Source organism: Hyperolius riggenbachi, chromosome 7 (assembly GCF_040937935.1).
Source record: "Hyperolius riggenbachi isolate aHypRig1 chromosome 7, aHypRig1.pri, whole genome shotgun sequence".
In the NCBI taxonomy this organism is placed as follows: Eukaryota; Metazoa; Chordata; class Amphibia; order Anura; family Hyperoliidae; genus Hyperolius; species Hyperolius riggenbachi.
Genome location: NC_090652.1, coordinates 5802530 through 5823467, shown reverse-complemented (window position 1 = coordinate 5823467; position 20938 = coordinate 5802530). Strand labels below are relative to the sequence as shown.

The 20938-nt window shown below is 45.3% G+C and overlaps 1 protein-coding gene across 2 annotated transcripts in view; it reads right to left on the bottom strand.

Moving 5' to 3' along the window:
- Nucleotides 1-20938, bottom strand: part of GRAP (GRB2 related adaptor protein) — a 143426-nt gene that overhangs the window by 17171 nt on the left and 105317 nt on the right. For both annotated transcript variants that reach the window (XM_068243513.1, XM_068243514.1), the window contains exon 5: nt 12692-12854. In XM_068243513.1, the coding sequence (XP_068099614.1) occupies nt 12692-12854 (163 nt within the window). The remainder of the gene's footprint in view (nt 1-12691; nt 12855-20938) is intronic.

The following is a 20938-nucleotide window of genomic DNA, read 5'->3' as shown; positions in this document are numbered from 1 at the left end:
GGGAGCATGAAACACAGTTCCAACTGTCCTGTGTCCTGATCACCCCTCCCAGCTGCGCGCGCTAGGCTTCAAATCTCAAATTCAAAATAAAACAAAAACAAATTTGCACCAAAACAGCAGAAGGAGAACAACAACATCAGAAATCCCATCATGCTTTGCACAGCATCAGGGGAAAAATGCCCGGGCAGTTTTCTTCTGTGCAGCTAAAAATGAGGCTTGGGTAAGAAAAACAAAGTTCTGATGCTGTGAAACTGTTAAAGAAACAGCAAGCCTTTTCAGTGCTGCTGAGTAGATTTTTAGTCTGGAGGTTCACTTTAACATATGTAGCAATATGGTGGCAATAGCATGTATGGGGACTCTGCTATTTTCCACTCAAGGCACAATATTACGCAAAATTACAAATGTTTACAATTACAGACAAAATTAACTATAGTTTTCCCCGAAATGTTACATTATGATTTTACATTGTAATTCCGGATTTTGACGCAAAATTATATCTATGCGAAATTTGTGCTCATTACTAGATTCCTTTAAGATCAGGGCCACCTCTGCTGACATTCAAGTGTGTGGTTGCGCTTGGCATAGTACCAGACCTATTCCAAAAAGAGGTCAGCGCTCACAGTTTACCCCAATGAGCCCCCCCTGTCACCTGTTCGCCTCCTCTTAAAAGTAAAAAATATATGCCACAAGAGGTAGCGCTCACGGTGTTCAGTTGGTTAAGGTTGACTCACCCTCAAGGGAGAAAACACATCTTAAAAAAACCTTTAACTAGAAATGCCAATAGGTGCAAAAGACCAAGTGCAAGAGGCCAGACTCAGTACTGTGGAAACCACTACATACATTTACCATCCGGTGCAATCCCTGGTAAAATTGTTTCTAGACCATAACATAGATTGACTTAGATTAACCTAGTCAGTTTAAAGTCCAAGTTCAAGAGACCTAAAATCTATCTAGCATAAAATACATGATATTCCTAACTAATATCAGCATATAAGGCATAGGAACAGTTTCTTCACATCAATTTCCCAAAATGCAGCATCCAATGTACTTCTATCGATTTCAGACAGGTCACCTCCACCAGCACCCTTTGTGTGCCACTCACCCCTGTCCTAGACCAACCAGTGGTCTATATGAGCCTTAGGACCGTTCCCGGGTCGTCCCCCACCACTCCAGCAAGTATAGTCTCCACACGCCACCAGTAATAGAGGATAATCTTTATATGATGAATACCTCAGCAAGAAAAATTCCCACTTCCGCGGAGCCTGATGCGGAAGTGGGAATCCATGCGAGGGTGAGCAGAGGCGAGGAGGCGTGTGTGGCATCCCAGCGTGTATTCTGTGCGCGCGGCGGAAACGAAGGGGGAACACTGACAGGAGCCTGCCAGCCTGGCCACCAAACGGGGGAGAGCCCGTGTAATCAAATTACTCAAACGCTGATTTTATCCAAGCTCATGTGAGTGCAATTGCTTTTTATAAATAAATCGTTTTTAACAGTATTACGCTATGGAGGTTTTTTCTTGCTGAGGTATTCATCATATGAAGATTATCCTCTATTACTGGTGGCGTGTGGAGACTATACTTGCTGGAGTGGTGGGGGACGACCCGGGAACGGTCCCAAGGCTCATATAGACCATTGGTTGGTCTAGGACAGGGGTGAGTGGCACACAAAGGGTGCTGGTGGAGGTGACCTGTCTGAAATCGATAGAAGTACATTGGATGCTGCATTTTGGGAAATTGATGTGAAGAAACTGTTCCTATGCCTTATATGCTGATATTAGTTAGGAATATCATGTATTTTATGCTAGATAGATTTTAGGTCTCTTGAACTTGGACTTTAAACTGACTAGGTTAATCTAAGTCAATCTATGTTATGGTCTAGAAACAATTTTACCAGGGATTGCACCGGATGGTAAATGTATGTAGTGGTTTCCACAGTACTGAGTCTGGCCTCTTGCACTTGGTCTTTTGCACCTATTGGCATTTCTAGTTAAAGGTTTTTTTAAGATGTGTTTTCTCCCTTGAGGGTGAGTCAACCTTAACCAACTGAACACCGTGAGCGCTACCTCTTGTGGCATATAGTACCAGACCTGTTTTTGTATATGCTCCATCTTATAGCCTGAGGAAGCGGGTCACTCCTATGAAACGCGTGGTATTTTACAAGAGTATGCAAATAAATCGTTTTGCTGAAAATTGATCTGCATTTTCTTGTGTCTGCCCGGAGGAGGCAAGTCCACCACTACCTGCTAATTTTAAATGTTTTAGATCTTTTTATCCTTCTGGTGTCTCTGTATCCATAGTACATAAAAAAAAATGTCCTGCTGTCGGTCTTTTATTTCGAATGCCGCACGCGGTTCTAGTTTCATTGTATTTTGCCACAAACGAAAAATTGGAAATGAATTTTAAAAAAAATCAAGTGCCAAAGACGTGAACAAAAATTATGTTCATCTTCAAGATTTTTCTTCCATGTTAAAAATTGGCCAACCTTCTGCTTTTTCCTGCATGCCACACGCATTTCTTATTCCACTGTATTTAGCTGCAAATGAAAAATCGCATACAAAAAATCACATGCAGGAAATGCAAACGAAAATACGATCCCAGTGCGCCACTAACATGCCCACGATATCGAAGGGACGAGAGTCTTTCCTGCCTTAAAGCGAACCAGTGAGGTTTGCATACGATCAATTTAGAGCAGGGGTATCAATTCAAATAGAAAGTGGGCCGAAATTGAGCTCTGGGACCAAGTCGCGGGCCAACCTCAATGTCTAGTGGCCACCTCTCTCCCTTATAAAGTTCCCCCCTATACAGTTCCCTGGTGTCTAGTGTCCCCCCATATAGTTTCCTGGTGTCTAGTGCCCCCTCCCTATATGGCTATTACCCTCCAATATAGCTTCTCTGGTGGTCTAGAGTGGGCCAAATATAATGCAAAGTGGAGAAACCTCCTGAAGGCCTAATCTGATGGCTCAGAGGGCCAGATTTGGGCCACGGGCCGGAGTTTGACATGTATGATTTAGTAGTAGTGGCTGGATGGTGTAATGGCTAAGGGCTCCGCCTCTGATGCAGGAGACCTGGGTTTGGATCTTGGCTCTGCCTGTTCAGTAAGCCAGCACCTATTCAGTAGGAGACCTTGGGCAAGTCTCCCTAACACTGCTACTGCCTACAGAGCACCTCCTAGTGGCTGCAGCTCTGGCGCTTTGAGTCCGCCAGGAGAAAAGCGCAATATAAATGTTATTTGTCGTGTCTTTTGTCTATGATTTAGATACTTACCTGGGGGGGGAGTGTCCTCCTGAAGCTTCCCCGCCCTCCAGAAGGCTGGTCCAGCGCTGAGACCCACTAAGCGTGTCCGCACTGCACCTAGGCAGTAGCACAGACCCGCTGGGCTCAACTTTTTCCACCAAAGCCTGAGCAGTTACTGCACATGCGTAAGCCAAGCAAGCGCATGTCAATGCTTTTCATCTGGACCCAGCGTAGGAACAACGAGGAGGTTTATCCAGAGACCTCCCTCTACCTAGGTAAGTACACCAATTGGGCACTTTTTTCCTTCAGGTTTCCCTTAAGGATCTACATTGTTTTATTACAGCAGCTGGAGCAGTCACACTATCCCAGCAAAAAAAAACCCCACACATATATAAGTAGATAAATAGTTGTGTTTCTTACATTACATACGTATAGTACTGTCCACGTTTTGATTTCAGTGAATCTTATATACAGTAGTTAATAAAGAGAAAACTGATGCAGGCTTTTTCCATCTTTACTGCCTCTGACTGAAGCCAATCCTGATGCCATTTCCTCCCTTACTCTTTTTTTTCTCCTGCCTGAAATGGTGCATGTATTGCCAGACCAGACCTCCTACCCACTGATCTCTGTACTAGAAACGGCACTGTCATATCTAGCTTGCTTTATAAACACATGTGAGCACAGCATAGATTGTATTTCAGCTGCTTCTGCAGAGGGGTGAGGTGCAGTTCCCTTTTCAGCCACACTGAACTGCCCTCAGCCAATCAGTGAGGAGCAGGGATATGGGAGGAGAGATAACATGCTTCCCTCTCTCTGACAGTGTACCAGAATAGAGCCAGGCTGACTGAGATAAAATTAATTACAGCAGAAACATTTATGATTGGGTCCATCTGAAAATGGCGCAGGGAGAAAAATGGCGCACTGTTCTGCCGATAAATGCATCATAAAATGCTATTTACCGTTTTAATGTAAATACAATAAAACGGTAAGTTTCATTTTATGATACATTTATTACAGAGCGGTGCGCCATGAAAAAATGCCGGGGGCTGCTAGTATAGGCAGCGGGGGTTGGGGGGAGAGAGGCAGCGGGGGTTGGGGGGAGAGAGGCAGCGGGGGTTGGGGGGCTAGTATAGGCAGCGGGGATTGGGGGGAGAGAGGCAGCGGGACACTGGGGGGCATAGGTGGCGGATGTGTGTAATAGGCATACGTTACCTTGTCCTGGGCCGCCGATCGCTCCTTCCCTCCGCTCCTTCCCTTCTTCCATTAGTTTGCTGTAGTCCTGCAGTCGGCCAATCACCATGCGGAGACTGAAACCACATGGTGATTGGCGGAGACTGAAACCACATGGTGATTGGCCGGCTGCAGGACTACAGCAAACGAATGGAAGAAGGGAAGGAGCGATCGGCGGCCCAGGACAAGGTAACGTATGCATATTGCACACATCCTCCACCTATGCCCTCCAGTGTCCCGCTGCCTCTCTCCTCCCAACCCCCGCTGCCCTCTGCATTTTTGAAGACTTATAACGCTATTTAGCGTTATAAGTGCAAGGCACACTGCCTGCGCCATTTTTTAACACTTATAACGCTAAATAGCGTTATATAATGTAAGTCCACCTTTAGACTGGCGTGGACACCTGTAGGTGTTCTGTGTTTTCGCATCCATAAGCCACGGATGTCTAAGCTACAGTGGGATGCGAAGGTTTGGGCAACCTTGCTAATCGTCATAATTTTCCTGTAAAAATCATTGGTTGTTATGATAAAAAAATAACAGTTAAATATATCATATAGGACCTAGGTTCTCAACGTGTGGTACGCGTACCCCAGGGGGTACTTCTGATGGTTCCAGGGGGTACTCGGGCTTCATATACTTAACCAAGAACAACAAATTTAGAGTATAAGAAAATGATAAATCTTATTTAAACAACACCACATTAGTATTTTGGTGAATTAAAAGCAATAGTAAATGCTTGGAAATTGTTTAGAACTAATTATCATGCATTACGATTAAATATACAGTATATTTGTTAAGGGGTACTTGTGATAATGTTTACTATGCTAGGGGGTACTTGGTGAGTTCAGGGTTTTAAAAGGGGTACATACCAATAAAATGTTGAGAAACACTGATATAGGAGACACACACAGTGATATTTGAGAAGTGACATGATGTTTATTGGATTTACAGAAAGTGCGCAATAACTACTGGTTGACCTCGATGGACGTATGTCTTTTTTCAACCAAAATAACTATGTAACTATGTAACTGTTTAAATAAAATTAGGCAGGTGCATAAATTTGGGCACCACAAAAAAGAAATGAAATCAATATTTAGTAGATCCTCCTTTTGCAGAAATTACAGCCTCTAAACGCTTCCTGTAGGTTCCAATGAGAGTCTGGATTCTGGTTGAAGGTATTTTGGACCATTCCTCTTTACAAATCATCTCTAGTTCATTCAGGTTTGATGGCTTCTGAGCATGGACAGCTCTCTTTAACTCACACCACAGATTTTCAATTATATTCAGGTCTGGGGACTGAGATGGCCATTCCAGAACATTGTACTTGTTCCTCTGCATGAATGCCTTAGTGGATTTTGAGCAGTGTTTAGGGTCATTGTCTTATTGAAAGATCCAGCCCTGGCGCAGCTTCAGCTTTGTCACTGATTCCTGGATATTGGTCTCCAGAATCTGCTGATACGTTGACAAGATTCCCAGTTCCTGCACTGGCCACACAGCCGTACAACATGATGGAACCACCACCATATTTTACTCAGTGGCGTAACTAAGGAGTTGTGGGCCCCGATGCAAGTTTTACAATGGGACCCCCCCAAGCAATCTATACATAGCAATTGATACGGTGCACCAAAACCTGCCAATGGCATCTAGAGTGTCAGAGGTGCAAGAAGGGGGCGGGGAACAGTATGTTTATGATTACCACTATTCAAAGCATCTAAAGAAGTGATTATTATGAGCACAGGACCAATAGAGAGCTAATACTGTAGTTGAGAGAGGGCCGTTCGGGGCCCCTCTGGCCCAAGGGCCCCGATGTGGTGGCTACCTCTGCAACCCCTATTGCTACGCCCCTGATTTTACTGTAGGTAGCAGGTGTTTTTCTTGGAATGCTGTGTTCTTTTTCCTCCATGCATAATGCCCCTTGTTATGCCCAAATAACTCAATTTGAGTTTCATCAGTCCACAGCACCTTATCCCATAATGAAGCTGGCTTGTCCAAATGTGCTTTAGCATACCTCAAATGGCTCTGTTTGTGCTGTGGGCGGAGAAAAGGCTTCCTCTGCATCACTCTCACATACAGCATCTCCTTGTGTAAAGTGTGCAGAATGGTTGAACAATGCACAGTGACTCCATCTGCAGCAAGATGATGTTGTAGGTCTATGGTGCTGGTCTGTGGGTTGATTCAGACTTTTCTCACCATTCGTTGCTTCAGTCAATCCGAGATTTTTCTTGGTCTGCCACTTCGAGCCTTAACTTGAACTGAGCCTGTGGTCTTCAATTTCCTTAACCTCTTGACGACCAGCTAACGCCAATTGGCGTAAACTGGTCGTCTGCGGGTTTCCATGGAAGCGGCCGCTCATTCGAGCGGCCTTTCCATATCCGTTCACGGAGGCTGTCTCCGTGAACAGCCGGAGAGCCGCCGATCGCGGCTCGCCGGCAAAATGTAAACACGCGGGGAAGATATCCCCGCTGTTTACATCATACGGCACTGCTGCGCAGATCGGCGATCCCAGGCCTCTGATTGGCCGGGGATCGCCGTCATTTAATAGGCTGAAGCCTATCCTACAATGCGCAGGACGGATATCCGGTGCATCTCAGAGAGGGAGGGAGAGAAAGGGAGGGGGACGGAGCGCCGAAAACGCTGCGGAGGGGGGCTTTGAAGGTCCCCCCCCCCCCCGCAAAGCGCAGAGAGCCGGCGTGGTGATCAGACCCCCCCCCCCCAGCAGGACATCCCCCCTAGTGGGGAAAAAAGGGGGTAAGTCTGATCGCCCTGGCTAAAACCTGATCTGTGCTGCAGGCTGGAGAGCCTACGCAGCACAGATCAGACCGAAATCCACTGGTCGGCAAGTGGTTAATATGTTCCTAAGTGTGGAAACAGACAGCTGAAATCTCTGAGATAGCTTTCTGTATCCATCCCCTAAACCCAATCTTGGTCTTCAAGTCATTTGAGAGTTGTTTTGAGACCCCCATGTTGCTACTCTTATTGAGTTCCAATAATTATGCACCTGCCTAATTTGATTTAAACAATTATTGCGCACTTTCTGTAAATCCAATAAACTTCATTTCACATCTCAAATATCATTGTGTGTGTCTCCTATATGATATACTAGCTGGTGGCCCGGCGTTGCCCGGGTATGTATTTGGCTGGTGTTGGCTCCGCCCACTTTTCCTAACCCTAACACACAATTACTCAATGACCAAGCTTGTGAGCTTTGCATTCTTTGGCATCAAAAATTTGCATTGAAATAAAATAAATCTTATTGGCTGTGGCTCCATCCCTTTTCTGAATTTGAACCCCAATCACCTAATGGCCAACTGTACCAGGTACAGGTGATCAACAGTGCAAGAGGCTTGTGCCATTAACAGTGCAAGAATGGCAGCAATTAAATATTCCCCCTTCAAAATCAATAGGTGGATTTTGATTGGCTTTTGTAGGCTCCACTCACTTTTCTGAATATTATTCCTAGTCACCCAGTGACCAACTGTGCAAAGTTTGAGAACCCTACCATTAATAGTGTAAGAATGGCTGCAGTTTACATTTTCCCAATGAAATTTGTATTTTTCTCCGCCCACTGATTGTCCGACATTGCTCAGGTATGTATTTGGCTGGTGTTAGCTCTGTCCACTTTTCTAATCCTAACACACAAACACTCAGTGACCAAGTTTGTGAGCTTTGCGGTCTTTGGCATCAATAATTTGTATTGAAATTAAACAAATCTGATTGGCTGTCTGTGGCTCCAACCCTTTTTCTGAATTTGAACCCCGGTCACCCAATGACCAACTGTACCAAGTTTAAGGCTTGTGCCATTAACAGTGCAAGACTGGCAGCAATTACATATTCCCCCCAAAAATCAATAGGTAAATTTTGATTGGCTTTTGTAGGCTCCACCCACTTTTCTGAATATTAATCCCAGTCACCCAGTGATCAATTATGCAAATTTTGACAGCCCTACCATTAATAGTGTAAGAATGGCTGCTGTTTACAGTTTATCAGTGAAATTTGTATTTGTCTCCGCCTACTGATGACCCAGCATTGCCGATTATGTAATTTGCAGGTGTTGGCTGCACCCACTTTTCCTAACCCTAACACACAATTACTCAATAACTCAATGACCAAGTTTGTGAGCTTTGCGGTCTTTGGCATCAATAACTTGCATTAAAATGAAACAAATCAGATTGGTTGTTTGTGGCTCCACCCCTTTTATTAATGTAAACCCCACCCAGTCACCCAATGACCAACTGTACCAGGTTTGAGGCTTGCGCCATTAACAGTGCAAGAATGGCAGCAATGAAACATTCCCCTTAAAATCAATAGGTGGATTTTGATTGGCTCTTGTAGGCTCCACTCACTTTTCTGAATATTAATCCCAGTCACCCAATGACTAAATGTGCAAAGTTTGAGAACCCTGCCATTAACAGTGTAAGAATGGCTGCTGTTTACATTTTCCCAGTAAAATTTGTATTTTGTCTCCACCCACTGATTACCGGGTTGTTGCCTGGTTATGCATCTGGCTGGTGTTGGCTGCACCCACTTTTCTTAACTCAATTACCACGTTTGTGAGCTTTGCGGTGTTTGGCATCAATAATCTGCATTGGAATGAAACAAATCTTATTGGCAGTTTGTGGCTCCACCCCCTTTCTCAATTTGAACCCCAGTCACCCAATTATCAACTGTACCAGGTTTGAGGCTTGTGCCATTACTAGTTCAAGAATGGAAGCAATGTAAATATTCCCCTTGAAAATCAATAGGTGTATTTTGATTGGCTTTTATAGGCTCCACCCACTTTTCTGAATATTAATCCCAGTCACCCAGTGACCAACTGTGCAGAGTTTGAGAACCCTGCCATTGACAGACAGTGTAAGAATGGCTGCAGTTTACATTTTTCCAGTGAAATTTGTATTTGTCTCCGCCCACTTTTTGGTTATGGGAATAAAAAGTATCCTATACTTTATTCCAGGTAATGTACTATGTGTGTGCCAAATTTCATTCACATCCGTTCAACCATTGTTGTGTGATTGAGTAACAAACATCCGAACTTTCCCATTTATAATACTAGCTGGTCGCCCGGCGTTGCCCGGGTATGTAATTGGCTAGTGTTAGCTCTGCCCACTTTTTCTAATCCTAACACACAATTACTCAGACCTAGTTTGTGAGCTTTGCGGTCTTTGGCATCAATAATTGGCTGTGGCTCCACTCCTTTGAAAATCAATAGATGAATTTTGATTAGCTTTTGTAGGCTCCACCTACTTTTCTGAATATTAATCCCAGTCACCCACTGTGCAAAGTTTAAGAACCCTGCCATTGACAGACAGTGTAAGAATGGCTGCAGTTTACATTATGGCAGTGAAATTTGTATTTTTCTCCACCCACTGATGTCCTAATGTTTCCCAGGTATGTATTTGGCTGCTGTTGGCTGTGGCCACTTTTTCTAACCCTAACACACAATTGTCAATAGTCAATGACCAAGTTTGTGAGATTTGTGGTCTTTGGCATGAATAATTTTCATTGAAATGAAACACATCTGATTCGCTGTTTGTGGCCCCACCCTTTTTCTAAATATTTAACCCCAGTCACCCAATGATCAACTGTACCAGGTTTGAGGCTTGTGCCATTAACAGTGCAAAAATGGCAGCAATTAAATATTTGCCTTGAAAATCAATAGGTGATTGTGATTGTTTTTTGTAGGTTGGTTCCACCCACTTTTCTGAATATTAATCCCAGTCACCCAGTGACCAACTGTGCCAAGTTTTAGAACCCTACAATTAATAGTGTAAGAATGGCTGCAGTTTACATTTTCCCAGTGAAATTTGTGTTTGTCTCCGCCCACTGAAGACTTGGCATTGCCCAGGTATGTATTTGGCTGGTGTTGGCTCCACCCACTTTTTCTAACCCTAACACAAAATTACTTAATGACCAAGTTCGTGAGCTTTGCGGTCTTTGGCATCAATAATTTGCATTGAAATAAAATAAATCTGATTGGCTGTGGCTCCACCCCTTTTCTGAATTTGAACCCCAATCACCCAATGGCCAACTGTACCAGGTACAGGTGATTAACAGTGCAAGAGGCTTGTGCCATTAACAGTGCAAGAATGGCATCAATTAAATATTCCCCTTAAAGATTAATAGGTGGATTTTGATTGGCTTTTGTAGGCTCCACCCACTTTCCTGAATATTAATCTCAGTCACCCAGTGACCAACTGTGCAAAGTTTGAGAACCCTACCATTAATAGTGTAAGAATTGCTGCAGTTTACATTTTCTCAGTGAAATTTGTATTTGTCTCCGCCTACTGATGACCCAGCATTGCCTGATTATGTATTTGGCTGGTGTTGGCTGCGCCCACTTTTCCTAACCTAACACACAATTACTCAATTACTCAATGACCAAGTTTGTGAGCTTTGCGGTCTTTGGCATCAGTAACCTGCATTAAAATGAAACAAATCAGATTGGCTGTTTGGGGCTCCACCCCCTTATATAAATTTAAACCCAGTCACACAATGATCAACTGTAACAGGTTTGAGGCTTGTGCCATTAACAGTGCAAGAATGGCAGCAATGAAATATTCCCCTGAAAAATCAATAGGTAATTTTTGATTGTTTTTTGTAGGCTCCACCCACTTTTCTGATTATTAACCCCAGTCACCCAGTAACCAACTGTGCAAAGTTTGAGAACCCTGCCATTAACAGTGTAATAATGGCTGCTGTTTACATTTTCCCAGTAAAACTTGTATTTGTCTCCGCCCACTTATGACCCTGCGTTGCCCGCTTATGTATTTGGCTGGTGTTGGCTGTGCCCACTTTCCTAACCCTAACACACAATTAATCAATTACTCAATTACCAAGTTTGTGAGCTTTGCGGTGTTTGGCAACAATAATTTGCATTGCAATGAAACAAATCTGATTGGCTATTTGTGGCTCCACCCCCTTTCTGAAATTGAACCCCAGTCACCCTATGATCAACTGTACCAGGTTTGAGGCTTGTGCCATTAACAGTGCAAGAATGGCAGAAATGTAAATATTCCCCTTGAAAATCAATAGGTGAATTTTGATTGGCTTTTATAGGCTCCAACCACTTTTCTGAATAATAATCCCAGTCACCCAACTACCAACTGTGCAAAGTTTGAGAACCCTACCATTAACAGTGTAAGGGCTGGTTCAGACGGACGTCTGCGTAGCGTCGCGTCTGGGGGCGTTGCGGCAGCTGCGCGGTCAGGCTTTCAGTAGCCTTCGGTCGCGTTCCGATGCGGTCGCGTTTTTTTTTCCCCCTAGGGGAACATTAGCCGTCGCGGTTCGCCGCTCCCTGGAAGCTACATGTCGCTTCCAGGGGCAGCTCGAACGCTCGCAAAAATCGGGACCCGAACGCCGCGTTCGGGTAAAAGCGCGCAAAGGCTCGGTGTAAACGCTCCCATTCACTTCAATGGGAGCGTTTACCGCGACGTTCCGAACGCTTGCGGTAAACGCTCCGCAAGCGTCCGTCTGAACCAGCCCTTAGAAAAACAAAAGTTTGCTTTCTTAAAACAGAAAGAATTTGCGATAATTCAGGTTGGAGTGAGCTTGAGATGTCTCCCAGTGCATCACTGCTGAATATATGCAAATTAACCATTCTACCCTTAGAAGCTAAACACACCTCCAGTGTAACAGTGCAAGAATGGCTGCAGTTTACATTTTCCAGTGAAATTTGTATTTGTCTCTTGTTGGTTATGGGAATAAAAAGTATCCTATACTTTATTCCAGGTAATGTACTATGTGTGTGCCAAATTTCATTCAAATCCGTTCAGCCGTTTTTGCGTGATTGAGTAACAAACATCCAAACATCCGAACTTTCCCATTTATTATATTAGTAGGATTTAACATTTTTTTTTATCACAACAACCAATGATTTAAACAGGAAAATCATGACAATTAACAAGGTTGCCCAAACTTTCACATGCCACTGTATTTACTACTCCTATAAGCATATTCCTGGGCCACGAACGTCTATAGACATATCCCTGTGCCATGGATGTCTACAGGCATATTCCTGTTCCACGGACATCGAAAAGGTGTTTAGTAGTGATTGGCCAACCATAATTGAAAGTGTGTACCAGCTTGGTACAAACCTTCAATTTTAATTTGCCAAGGTTTGGCCAATTTTACTACCTACTACTATTGGTGCTATATAAGAAAATAAAGTCAATATAACTATCCTGAAAGCGTAGCGCTGTAATAACCCCTTCCACTTCCCGTCCCGGGATTACCTTCTCCTCTTCATCCTGTAGAACCACCCGATGGGTCTTGGCGATGGAAGTTGCGCGGTAAAAGTCCACAAGCTCATTAAGGGAACCAAACTTCGTATCCCACAGGTAGTAGGTTCCATTGCGCTCTCGGAGAACCTTGAAATGCTGCACGTGGTGGCCATAGCTGGGGAGACAAAAGGAGGGACAACGCAACATTACACCGCTAGAGGAACAGGAGAACATGGGGTGAGATATGACACCAGAGATCTGCATGAGAAAGGAAAGGGAGAGTCGGGATCAGGTTGTACGGGCGTCCGTTCTGGGAAGTGTCTCATAGACACCAATGCAATTGCCAACTAACGACGCCCAGTCTGGGATTTGGGTGCACGGTACCCCCACCCTATCCCATGTCCCCCATTCCCCCTGCTTTGGCAATGCCTGTATTGAAGCTTGGTCATGGCAATAAAGCTGCTTTGATTTGATTTGATTGGCCAGTTTGACCACTTCCATGTAGAATGAGAGCTCACCGACGCAATCTGTTCATAGTATTACTATACTGTGTAACACAAAAAAACGAAAAAAACCACAGAGACACCGGGAGCCCCTATAGTGTATTATCCTTGCGATACGATCAAGATATATAAAGAAAGCTACTCACAAGTGTAGGTTGCTTGAAGAGGCAACCACTCGTGTACGCAGGTGGAGAAAGCCCGTCTCCACTCGGTCTTTATGGTTTGTGGTCGCAGCTCCTTCGAAAAAAAGGTTCCTGCCACGAATTGTGGCAGAAAATAACACTCCCACAGCGTGGGATGTTAAACTCAAGGTTAGATAGCAGTAGGAGGCGCCCTTGTAGTAATGTTTGCACTTATGCGTATCTATAACAGTAAATGTATATGAAGTCGATCGCCTACCTTAAGAATGGACACTCCACTCGGTAGGATGAATTTGAACGATTTAATGATAATAAGCACCTAGGACAACGCGTTTCGCGGAACAAACCGCTTCATCAGGTCAATATAGTGCTGTAGCAATTGATGAATACTCTGGGCGCCCAGAGTATTCATCAATTGCTACAGCACTATATTGACCTGATGAAGCGGTTTGTTCCGCGAAACGCGTTGTCCTAGGTGCTTATTATCATTAAATCGTTCAAATTCATCCTACCGAGTGGAGTGTCCATTCTTAAGGTAGGCGATCGACTTCATATACATTTACTGTTATAGATACGCATAAGTGCAAACATTACTACAAGGGCGCCTCCTACTGCTATCTAACCCATAGTATTACTATGCAGCCCGGTGGCATAGTGGTTAGCGCTCTCGCCTTGCAGTGCTGGGTCCCCGGTTCATAATCCAGCCAGGTCAACATCTGCAAGGAGTTTGTATGTTCTCCCCATGTCTGTGTGGGTTTCCTCCGGGCACTCCAGTTTCCTCCCACATCCTCCCTCCCCCCCCCAAAAAAAAAAACATACAGATAAGTTAATTGGCTTCCCCCAAATTTGTCCCTAGACTACGATACATACACTACACAATCTATATATATAATAGACTAAGTGCCTCAACCTTCAAACAAGAAGAAGAAGTACTTTGCATGAGAAAATTTATGCGTGCTCAAACACCAAGTTTAAGGCCTCTTTTCCACGGACTGTTGAGCTGTGTGCTCAGCAAGCAGTTACCAGGCAGCAGTGAGCAGATACCAGGCAGCAACAAGCAGTTACCAGGCAGCAGTAAGCAGTTACCAGGCAGCAGTAAGCAGTTACCAGGCAGCAGTAAGCAGTTACCAGGCAGCAGCAAGCAGTTATCAGGCAGCAGTGAGCAGATACCAGGCAGCAACAAGCAGTTACCAGGCAGCAGTGAGCAGATGCCAGGCAGCAACAAGCAGTTACCAGGCAGCAGCAAGCAGTTACCAGGCAGCAGTGAGCAGATACCAGGCAGCAACAAGCAGTTACCAGGCAGCAGTGAGCAGATACCAGGCAGCAGCAAGCAGTTACCAGGCAGCAGCAAGCAGTTACCAGGCAGCAGCAAGCAGTTACCAGGCAGCAGCAAGCAGTTACCAGGCAGCAGCAAGCAGTTACCAGGCAGCAGCGAGCAGTTACCAGGCAGCAGTGAGCAGTTGTGAGAGTTTGAGAGCCATTTCACTGCCTATTCACAGTCCATGGAAAAGAGGCCTTACCCTAGCAAGTCTGGCATTGCAAATCTGGCCTAATTGGCTATTCATGAGGCAATGCTCATGCAAATGCATGCACAAACCAATACCACAAAGCAGTCACCCTGCTACATGCTACATTAGCACTATCCGGCTTAGTGCACACCAAAGCGGTTCAGCAGCGTTTTGCGATCCACTTGCGGCTGCGGATACGCTTGGGTAATGTATTTCAATGGCTGGTGCACACCAGAGCGGGAGGCGTTTTGCTGAAACGCATACTCCCGAGGTGAGGCATTTTTTGGATTGCGGAGGCGTTTCTGCCTCCAATGTAAAGTATAGGAAAAACGCAAACCGCTCTGAAAAACGGAAGTTCAGAGCGGTTTTGCAGGCGTTTTTGTTACAGAAGCTGTTCAGTAACAGCTTTACTGTAACAATATATGAAATCTACTACACCAAAAACGCTATACAAAACCGCAAAATGCTAGGTGAAATGCTACAGAAAAATAAGAAAAAGCGTTTCAAAATCTGCTAGCATTTTGCGGATCTGCTAGCAGTTTTTGGTGTGCTCCAGGCCTCCAGGAGTGCCACGGGGAGCATTCCCAATGCCCCTTTTTTATACAACTGGGGGGACCGCAGGGTCCCAGGCTCTCTCACTGCCTGGAAACCACAGCGGCACCCCGGAGGGGGAGGCTGGGTGGCGCGGACGACCCCCCCCAAGTGTGGCCAGCGCCGGGGAGAGCCGTCTGCACCCACCTCCCAATATTAAAAACAGGCACTTACCTTAACGTCCATTGCGTTCTGCTACATGCGCATTAATTTAGGGGCACCACATGAGAAAGGAGAGAAGCATGGGTCACCCCGAGCTTTAGAGCTCGGGGCTGGCTCACATACAGCTCTCCAGAGGGGGGGGGGGGGGGGAGGACAGGCGCACTCACTCCAGGGTTCACACCACCGGAGCAAGCCATCCACCACCTGCCTCCAAAGAATACAAACTGCACAAAATGCTTTCCATGAGAAAATTAATGCGCATGTAGCAGAACCCAATGGACGTTAAGGTAAATGGCTGTTTTTAATATTAGGAGGTGGGTGCGGACCGCTCTCCCCAGCGCTGGCCACGCTTGGGGGGGGGGGGGGGGGGGCGGCTGCGCCACCCAGCCTCCCACTCTGGGGTGCCGCTGTGGTTCCCAGGCAGCGAGAGAGCACTTTGCAGTATTGGTTTTTTGACCCTGCATAGTATGGCATGCGAAAGCAAATGCATATTTGCATGAGCATTGCCTCATGAATAGCCAATTAGGCCAGATTTGGAAAGCCAGACTTGCTAGGGTTAAACTTGGTGTTTGAGCACGCAACATTTTTCTCATGGAAAGCATTTTTTGCAGTTGTATCCTTTGGAGGCAGGTGGTGGATGGCTTGCTCTGGTGGTGTGAGCCCTGGAGTGAGTTGTCTGCGCCTGTCCTTCCCCCACCCCGGAGTGTTGTATGTGAGCCAGCCCTGAGCTCTAAAGCTCGGGGAGACCCATGCTTTACTCCTTTCTCATGTGGTGCCCCCAAATTAATGCGCATGTAGCAGAACGCAATGGACGTTAAGGTAAGTGCCTGTTTTTAATATTGGGAGGTGGGTGCGGATGGCTCTCCCCAGCGCTGACCACACTTGGGGGGGGGGGGTGCAGCTGCGCCACCCAGCCTCCTCCTCCGGGGTGCCGCTGTGGTTCCCAGGCAGTGAGAGAGCCTGGGACCCCGCAGTCCCCCGGTTGTATGGGGGCATTCGGAATCCTCCCCGTGGCGCTCCTGGATAGTGCTAATGTAGCATGAACTAATTCCCGCAGGGCGATCGCTTTGCGGTATTGGTTTTTGGACCCTGCATAGTTTGGCATGCGAAAGCAAATGCATATTTGCATGAGCATTGCCTCATGAATAGCCAATTAGGCCAGATTTGCAAAGCCAGACTTGCTAGGGTTAAACTTGGTGTTTGAGCACGCATACATTTTCTCATGGAAAGCCTACTTCTTCTTGCTTCAAGGTTGAGGCACGTACTCTATTAGATAGATAGATGCGGCGTATGCTACGACGCGGGTTGGCTAGTACATATATATAGACATATGACTATGGCAGAGTTTAGATTGTGAGCTCCTCTGAGGACAGTCAGTGACATGACTATGTACTCTGTGAAGTGCTGCAGAAGATGTCAGTGCTATATAAATACATAATAATAATAATATGGTAGGACATTAGAATATGACTATGGCAGGGTTTAGATTGTGAGCTCCTCTGAGGACAGTCAGTGACATGACTATGTACTCTGTAATGTGCTGCAGAAGATGTCAGGGCTATATAAATACATAATAATCATATGGTAGGACATTAGAATATGACTATGGTAGAGATTAGATTGTGAGCTCCTCTGAGGACAGTCAGTGACATGACTATGTACTCTGTAATGTGCTGCAGGAGATGTCAGTGCTATATAAATACATAATAATAATATGGTAGGACATTAGACTATGACTATGGTAGGATTAGAGTGTGAGCTCCTCTGAAGACAGTCAGTGACATGACTATGTACTCTGTAATGTGCTGCAGGAGATGTCAGTGCTATATAAATACATAATAATAATATGGTAGGACATTAGACTATGACTATGGTAGGATTAGAGTGTGAGCTCCTCTGAGGACAGTCAGTGACATGACTATGTACTCTGTAATGTGCTGCAGGAGATGTCAGTGCTATATAAATACATAATAATAATATGGTAGGACATTAGACTATGACTATGGTAGGATTAGATTGTGAGCTCCTCTGAGGACAGTCAGTGACATGACTATGTACTCTGTAATGTGCTGCAGAAGATGTCAGTGCTATATAAATACATAATAATAATATGGTAGGACATTAGACTATGACTATGGTAGGATTAGATTGTGAGCTCCTCTGAGGACAGTCAGTGACATGACTATGTACTCTGTAATGTGCTGCAGAAGATGTCAGTGCAATATAAATACATAATAATAATATGGTAGGACATTAGACTATGACTATGGTAGGATTAGAGTGTGAGCTCTGAGGACAGTCAGTGACATGACTATGTACTCTGTAATGTGCTGCAGAAGATGTCAGTGCTATATAAATACATAATAATAATATGGTAGGACATTAGACTATGACTATGGTAGGATTAGAGTGTGAGCTCCTCTGAGGACAGTCAGTGACATGACTATGTACTCTGTAATGTGCTGCAGAAGATGTCAGTGCTATATAAATACATAATAATATGGTAGGACATTAGACTGACTATGGTAGGATTAGATTGTGAGCTCCTCTGAGGACAGTCAGTGACATGACTATGTATTCTGTAAAGCGCTGCGTGATATGTCAGCAGTATATAAATAAATAAAATAAATACTACCTACATAGAGGGGGTAATATCAGAATTGGACGTGTGTAGCAAGCTAAACATCGACCAGCATTAGGAGGTGGGCATTTAGTAGATGTGAGGTCAGGTAGTGCAGGTGCACATTATGTAAGCCAGCAAAGTGGAGCAGATACAATCGAGGCTGGTTTGGCAATCAGTGGTTAAATGTCTGAGTGAGATTATTTGCGGCCATAGACTTTAGCCCTCAGCATAAATGGCATTAATGATGCGTAAGGGAACCAGTCCGACCGGAACTCTAATGATATTACAATAGTTAGACTAGAATGAGGAAACCGAGAAAACATGTAGATTCATCGTCTCACGAGTGAGAAAAACAGGCTGCGCAACATCACAAACAAAACACCAATGTCCCTGGTAAAGAGGACCTGTCACGTGATGGCCCTGCTAGAGAGGACCTGTCACCCCGGGTGTCAGATATAGGAATACTGGCCACACCTGGAACCAAACCATGAGCTGACCAGTCCTCATACGGAATAGTTAAAGGGACTCCGAGCACCTCTCATGGGCATGCCTTTAAGACTCCGACCAGTACTAAAAAGTACTTAAAGAGACTCCGTAACAAAAATTGCATCCTGTTTTTATCATCCTACAAGTTCCAAAAGCTATTCTAATGTGTTCTGGCTTACTGCAGCACGTTCTACTATCACAGTCTCTGTAATAAATCAACTTATCTCTCTCTTGTCAGACTTGTCGGCCTGTGTCTGGAAGGCTGCCAAGTTCTTCAGTGTTGTGGTTCTGCTATAAACTCCCCCTTCCAGGCCCCTCTATGCACACTGCCTGTGTGTTATTTAGATTAGAGCAGCTTCTCTCTTCTCTCTTATCTTTTACAAGCTGGATAAATCGTCCTCTGAGTTGGCTGGGCTTTCACATAGTGAGGAATTACAGACAAGGACAAAGCTGTTTGCAGGAAGAAAAGAGCAGCCTGACACTTCAGTGCATGAGAGATGCAGGGGGAAAGAAACACACAAATGATCTCTTGAGATTCAAAAGGAAGGCTGTATACAGCCTGCTTGTGTATGGATGTATTTTCTATGTGTGGATATACTGTACATCAACCTACTTCCTGTTTTGGTGGCCATTTTGTTTGTTTATAAACAAACTTTTTAAAACTGTTTTTAACCACTTTTAATGCGGCGGGGAGCGGCGAAATTGTGACAGAGGGTAATAGGAGATGTCCCCTAACGCACTGGTATGTTTACTTTTGTGTGATTTTAACAATACAGATTTTCTTTAAAGATGCATACCTTTCTGTAGCTTTTGCTCTCCTCTTTCATTTGAATCGGCATTCTACACCAAATAGTTTTCATTCGATTTAAATTTAAAAATCGCGGCTGCCATCTTGGCTATGCTATAACTTCCGGGGTCACCCCTGTCTTCTCTGTTAGAGAAGTGCATCACTGAATGAAGCAGGAAGAGGAAGTGACACGCATGGCCATTGCAAGAGGCTCCTCCAGAGGGGTCATAGCACGACTTTGTTGGAAGTCGTCTGTCTTAAAGGCATGCCCATGAGAGGTGCTCGGAGTCCCTTTAAGGGCTCTGTCTATGACTCATTTCAGTAAGCCAGCATCTATTCAGTAGGAGACCTTGGGCAAGACTCCCTACCTCTGCTACTGCCTATAGAGCACCCCCTAGTGGCTGCAGCTCTGGCCTAACACTGCTACTGCCTATAGAGCAACCCCTAGTGGCTGCAGCTCTGTACTAACACTGCTGCTGCCTATAGAGCGCCCCCTAGTGGCTGCAGCTCTGGCCTAACACTGCTACTGCCTATAGAACGCCCCCTAGTGACTGCAGCTCTGGCCTAACACTGCTACTGCCTATAGAGCTCCCCCTAGTGGCTCCACCTCTGGCCTAACAGCGCTACTGCCTATAGAGCACCTCCTAGTGGCTGCAGCTCTGACCTAACTCTGCTACTGCCTATAGAGAGCCCCCTAGTGGCTGCAGCTCTGGCCTAACACACTGCTACTGCCTATAGAGCAACCCCTAGTGGCTGCAGCTCTGGCCTAACACTGCTACTGCCTATAGAGCTCCCCCTAGTGGCTGCAGCTCTGGCCTAACACTGCTACTGCCTATAGAGCTCCCCCTAGTGGCTGCAGCTCTGCCCTAACACTGCTACTGCCTATAGAGCGCTCCCTAGTGGCTGCAGCTCTGTACTAACACTGCTACTGCCTATAGAGCAACCCCTAGTGGCTGCAGCTCTGGCCTAACACTGCTACTGCCTATAGAGCACCCCCTAGTGGCTGCAGCTCCGGCCTAGCACTGCTACTGCCTATAGAGCCCCCCTAGTGGCTGCAGCTCTGGCCTAACACTGCTACTGCCTATAGAGCAACCCCTAGTGGCTGCAGTTCTGGCCTAACACTCCTACTGCTTATAGAGCGCCCCCTAGTGGCTGCAGCTCTGACCTAACACTGCTACTGCCTATAGAGCACCCCCTAGTGGCTGCAGCTCTGGCATTTTGAGTCTGCCAGGAGAAAAATGCAATATAAATGTTATTTGTCTTCACTAATATCCATCTGAAATCATAAGATATGATCGATTACTCGATACACCCAAATCATCTGAATGATCAATCAGTCTGCAAATCTCTGTCAGGATCTAATAACAGAATCGATCACGAATAATCTTGTTTCCAGCATTGATCACAAAGGATCATTTTGCAAATGTTCATGTAATTTCACAATTAGGATTGAGATTGT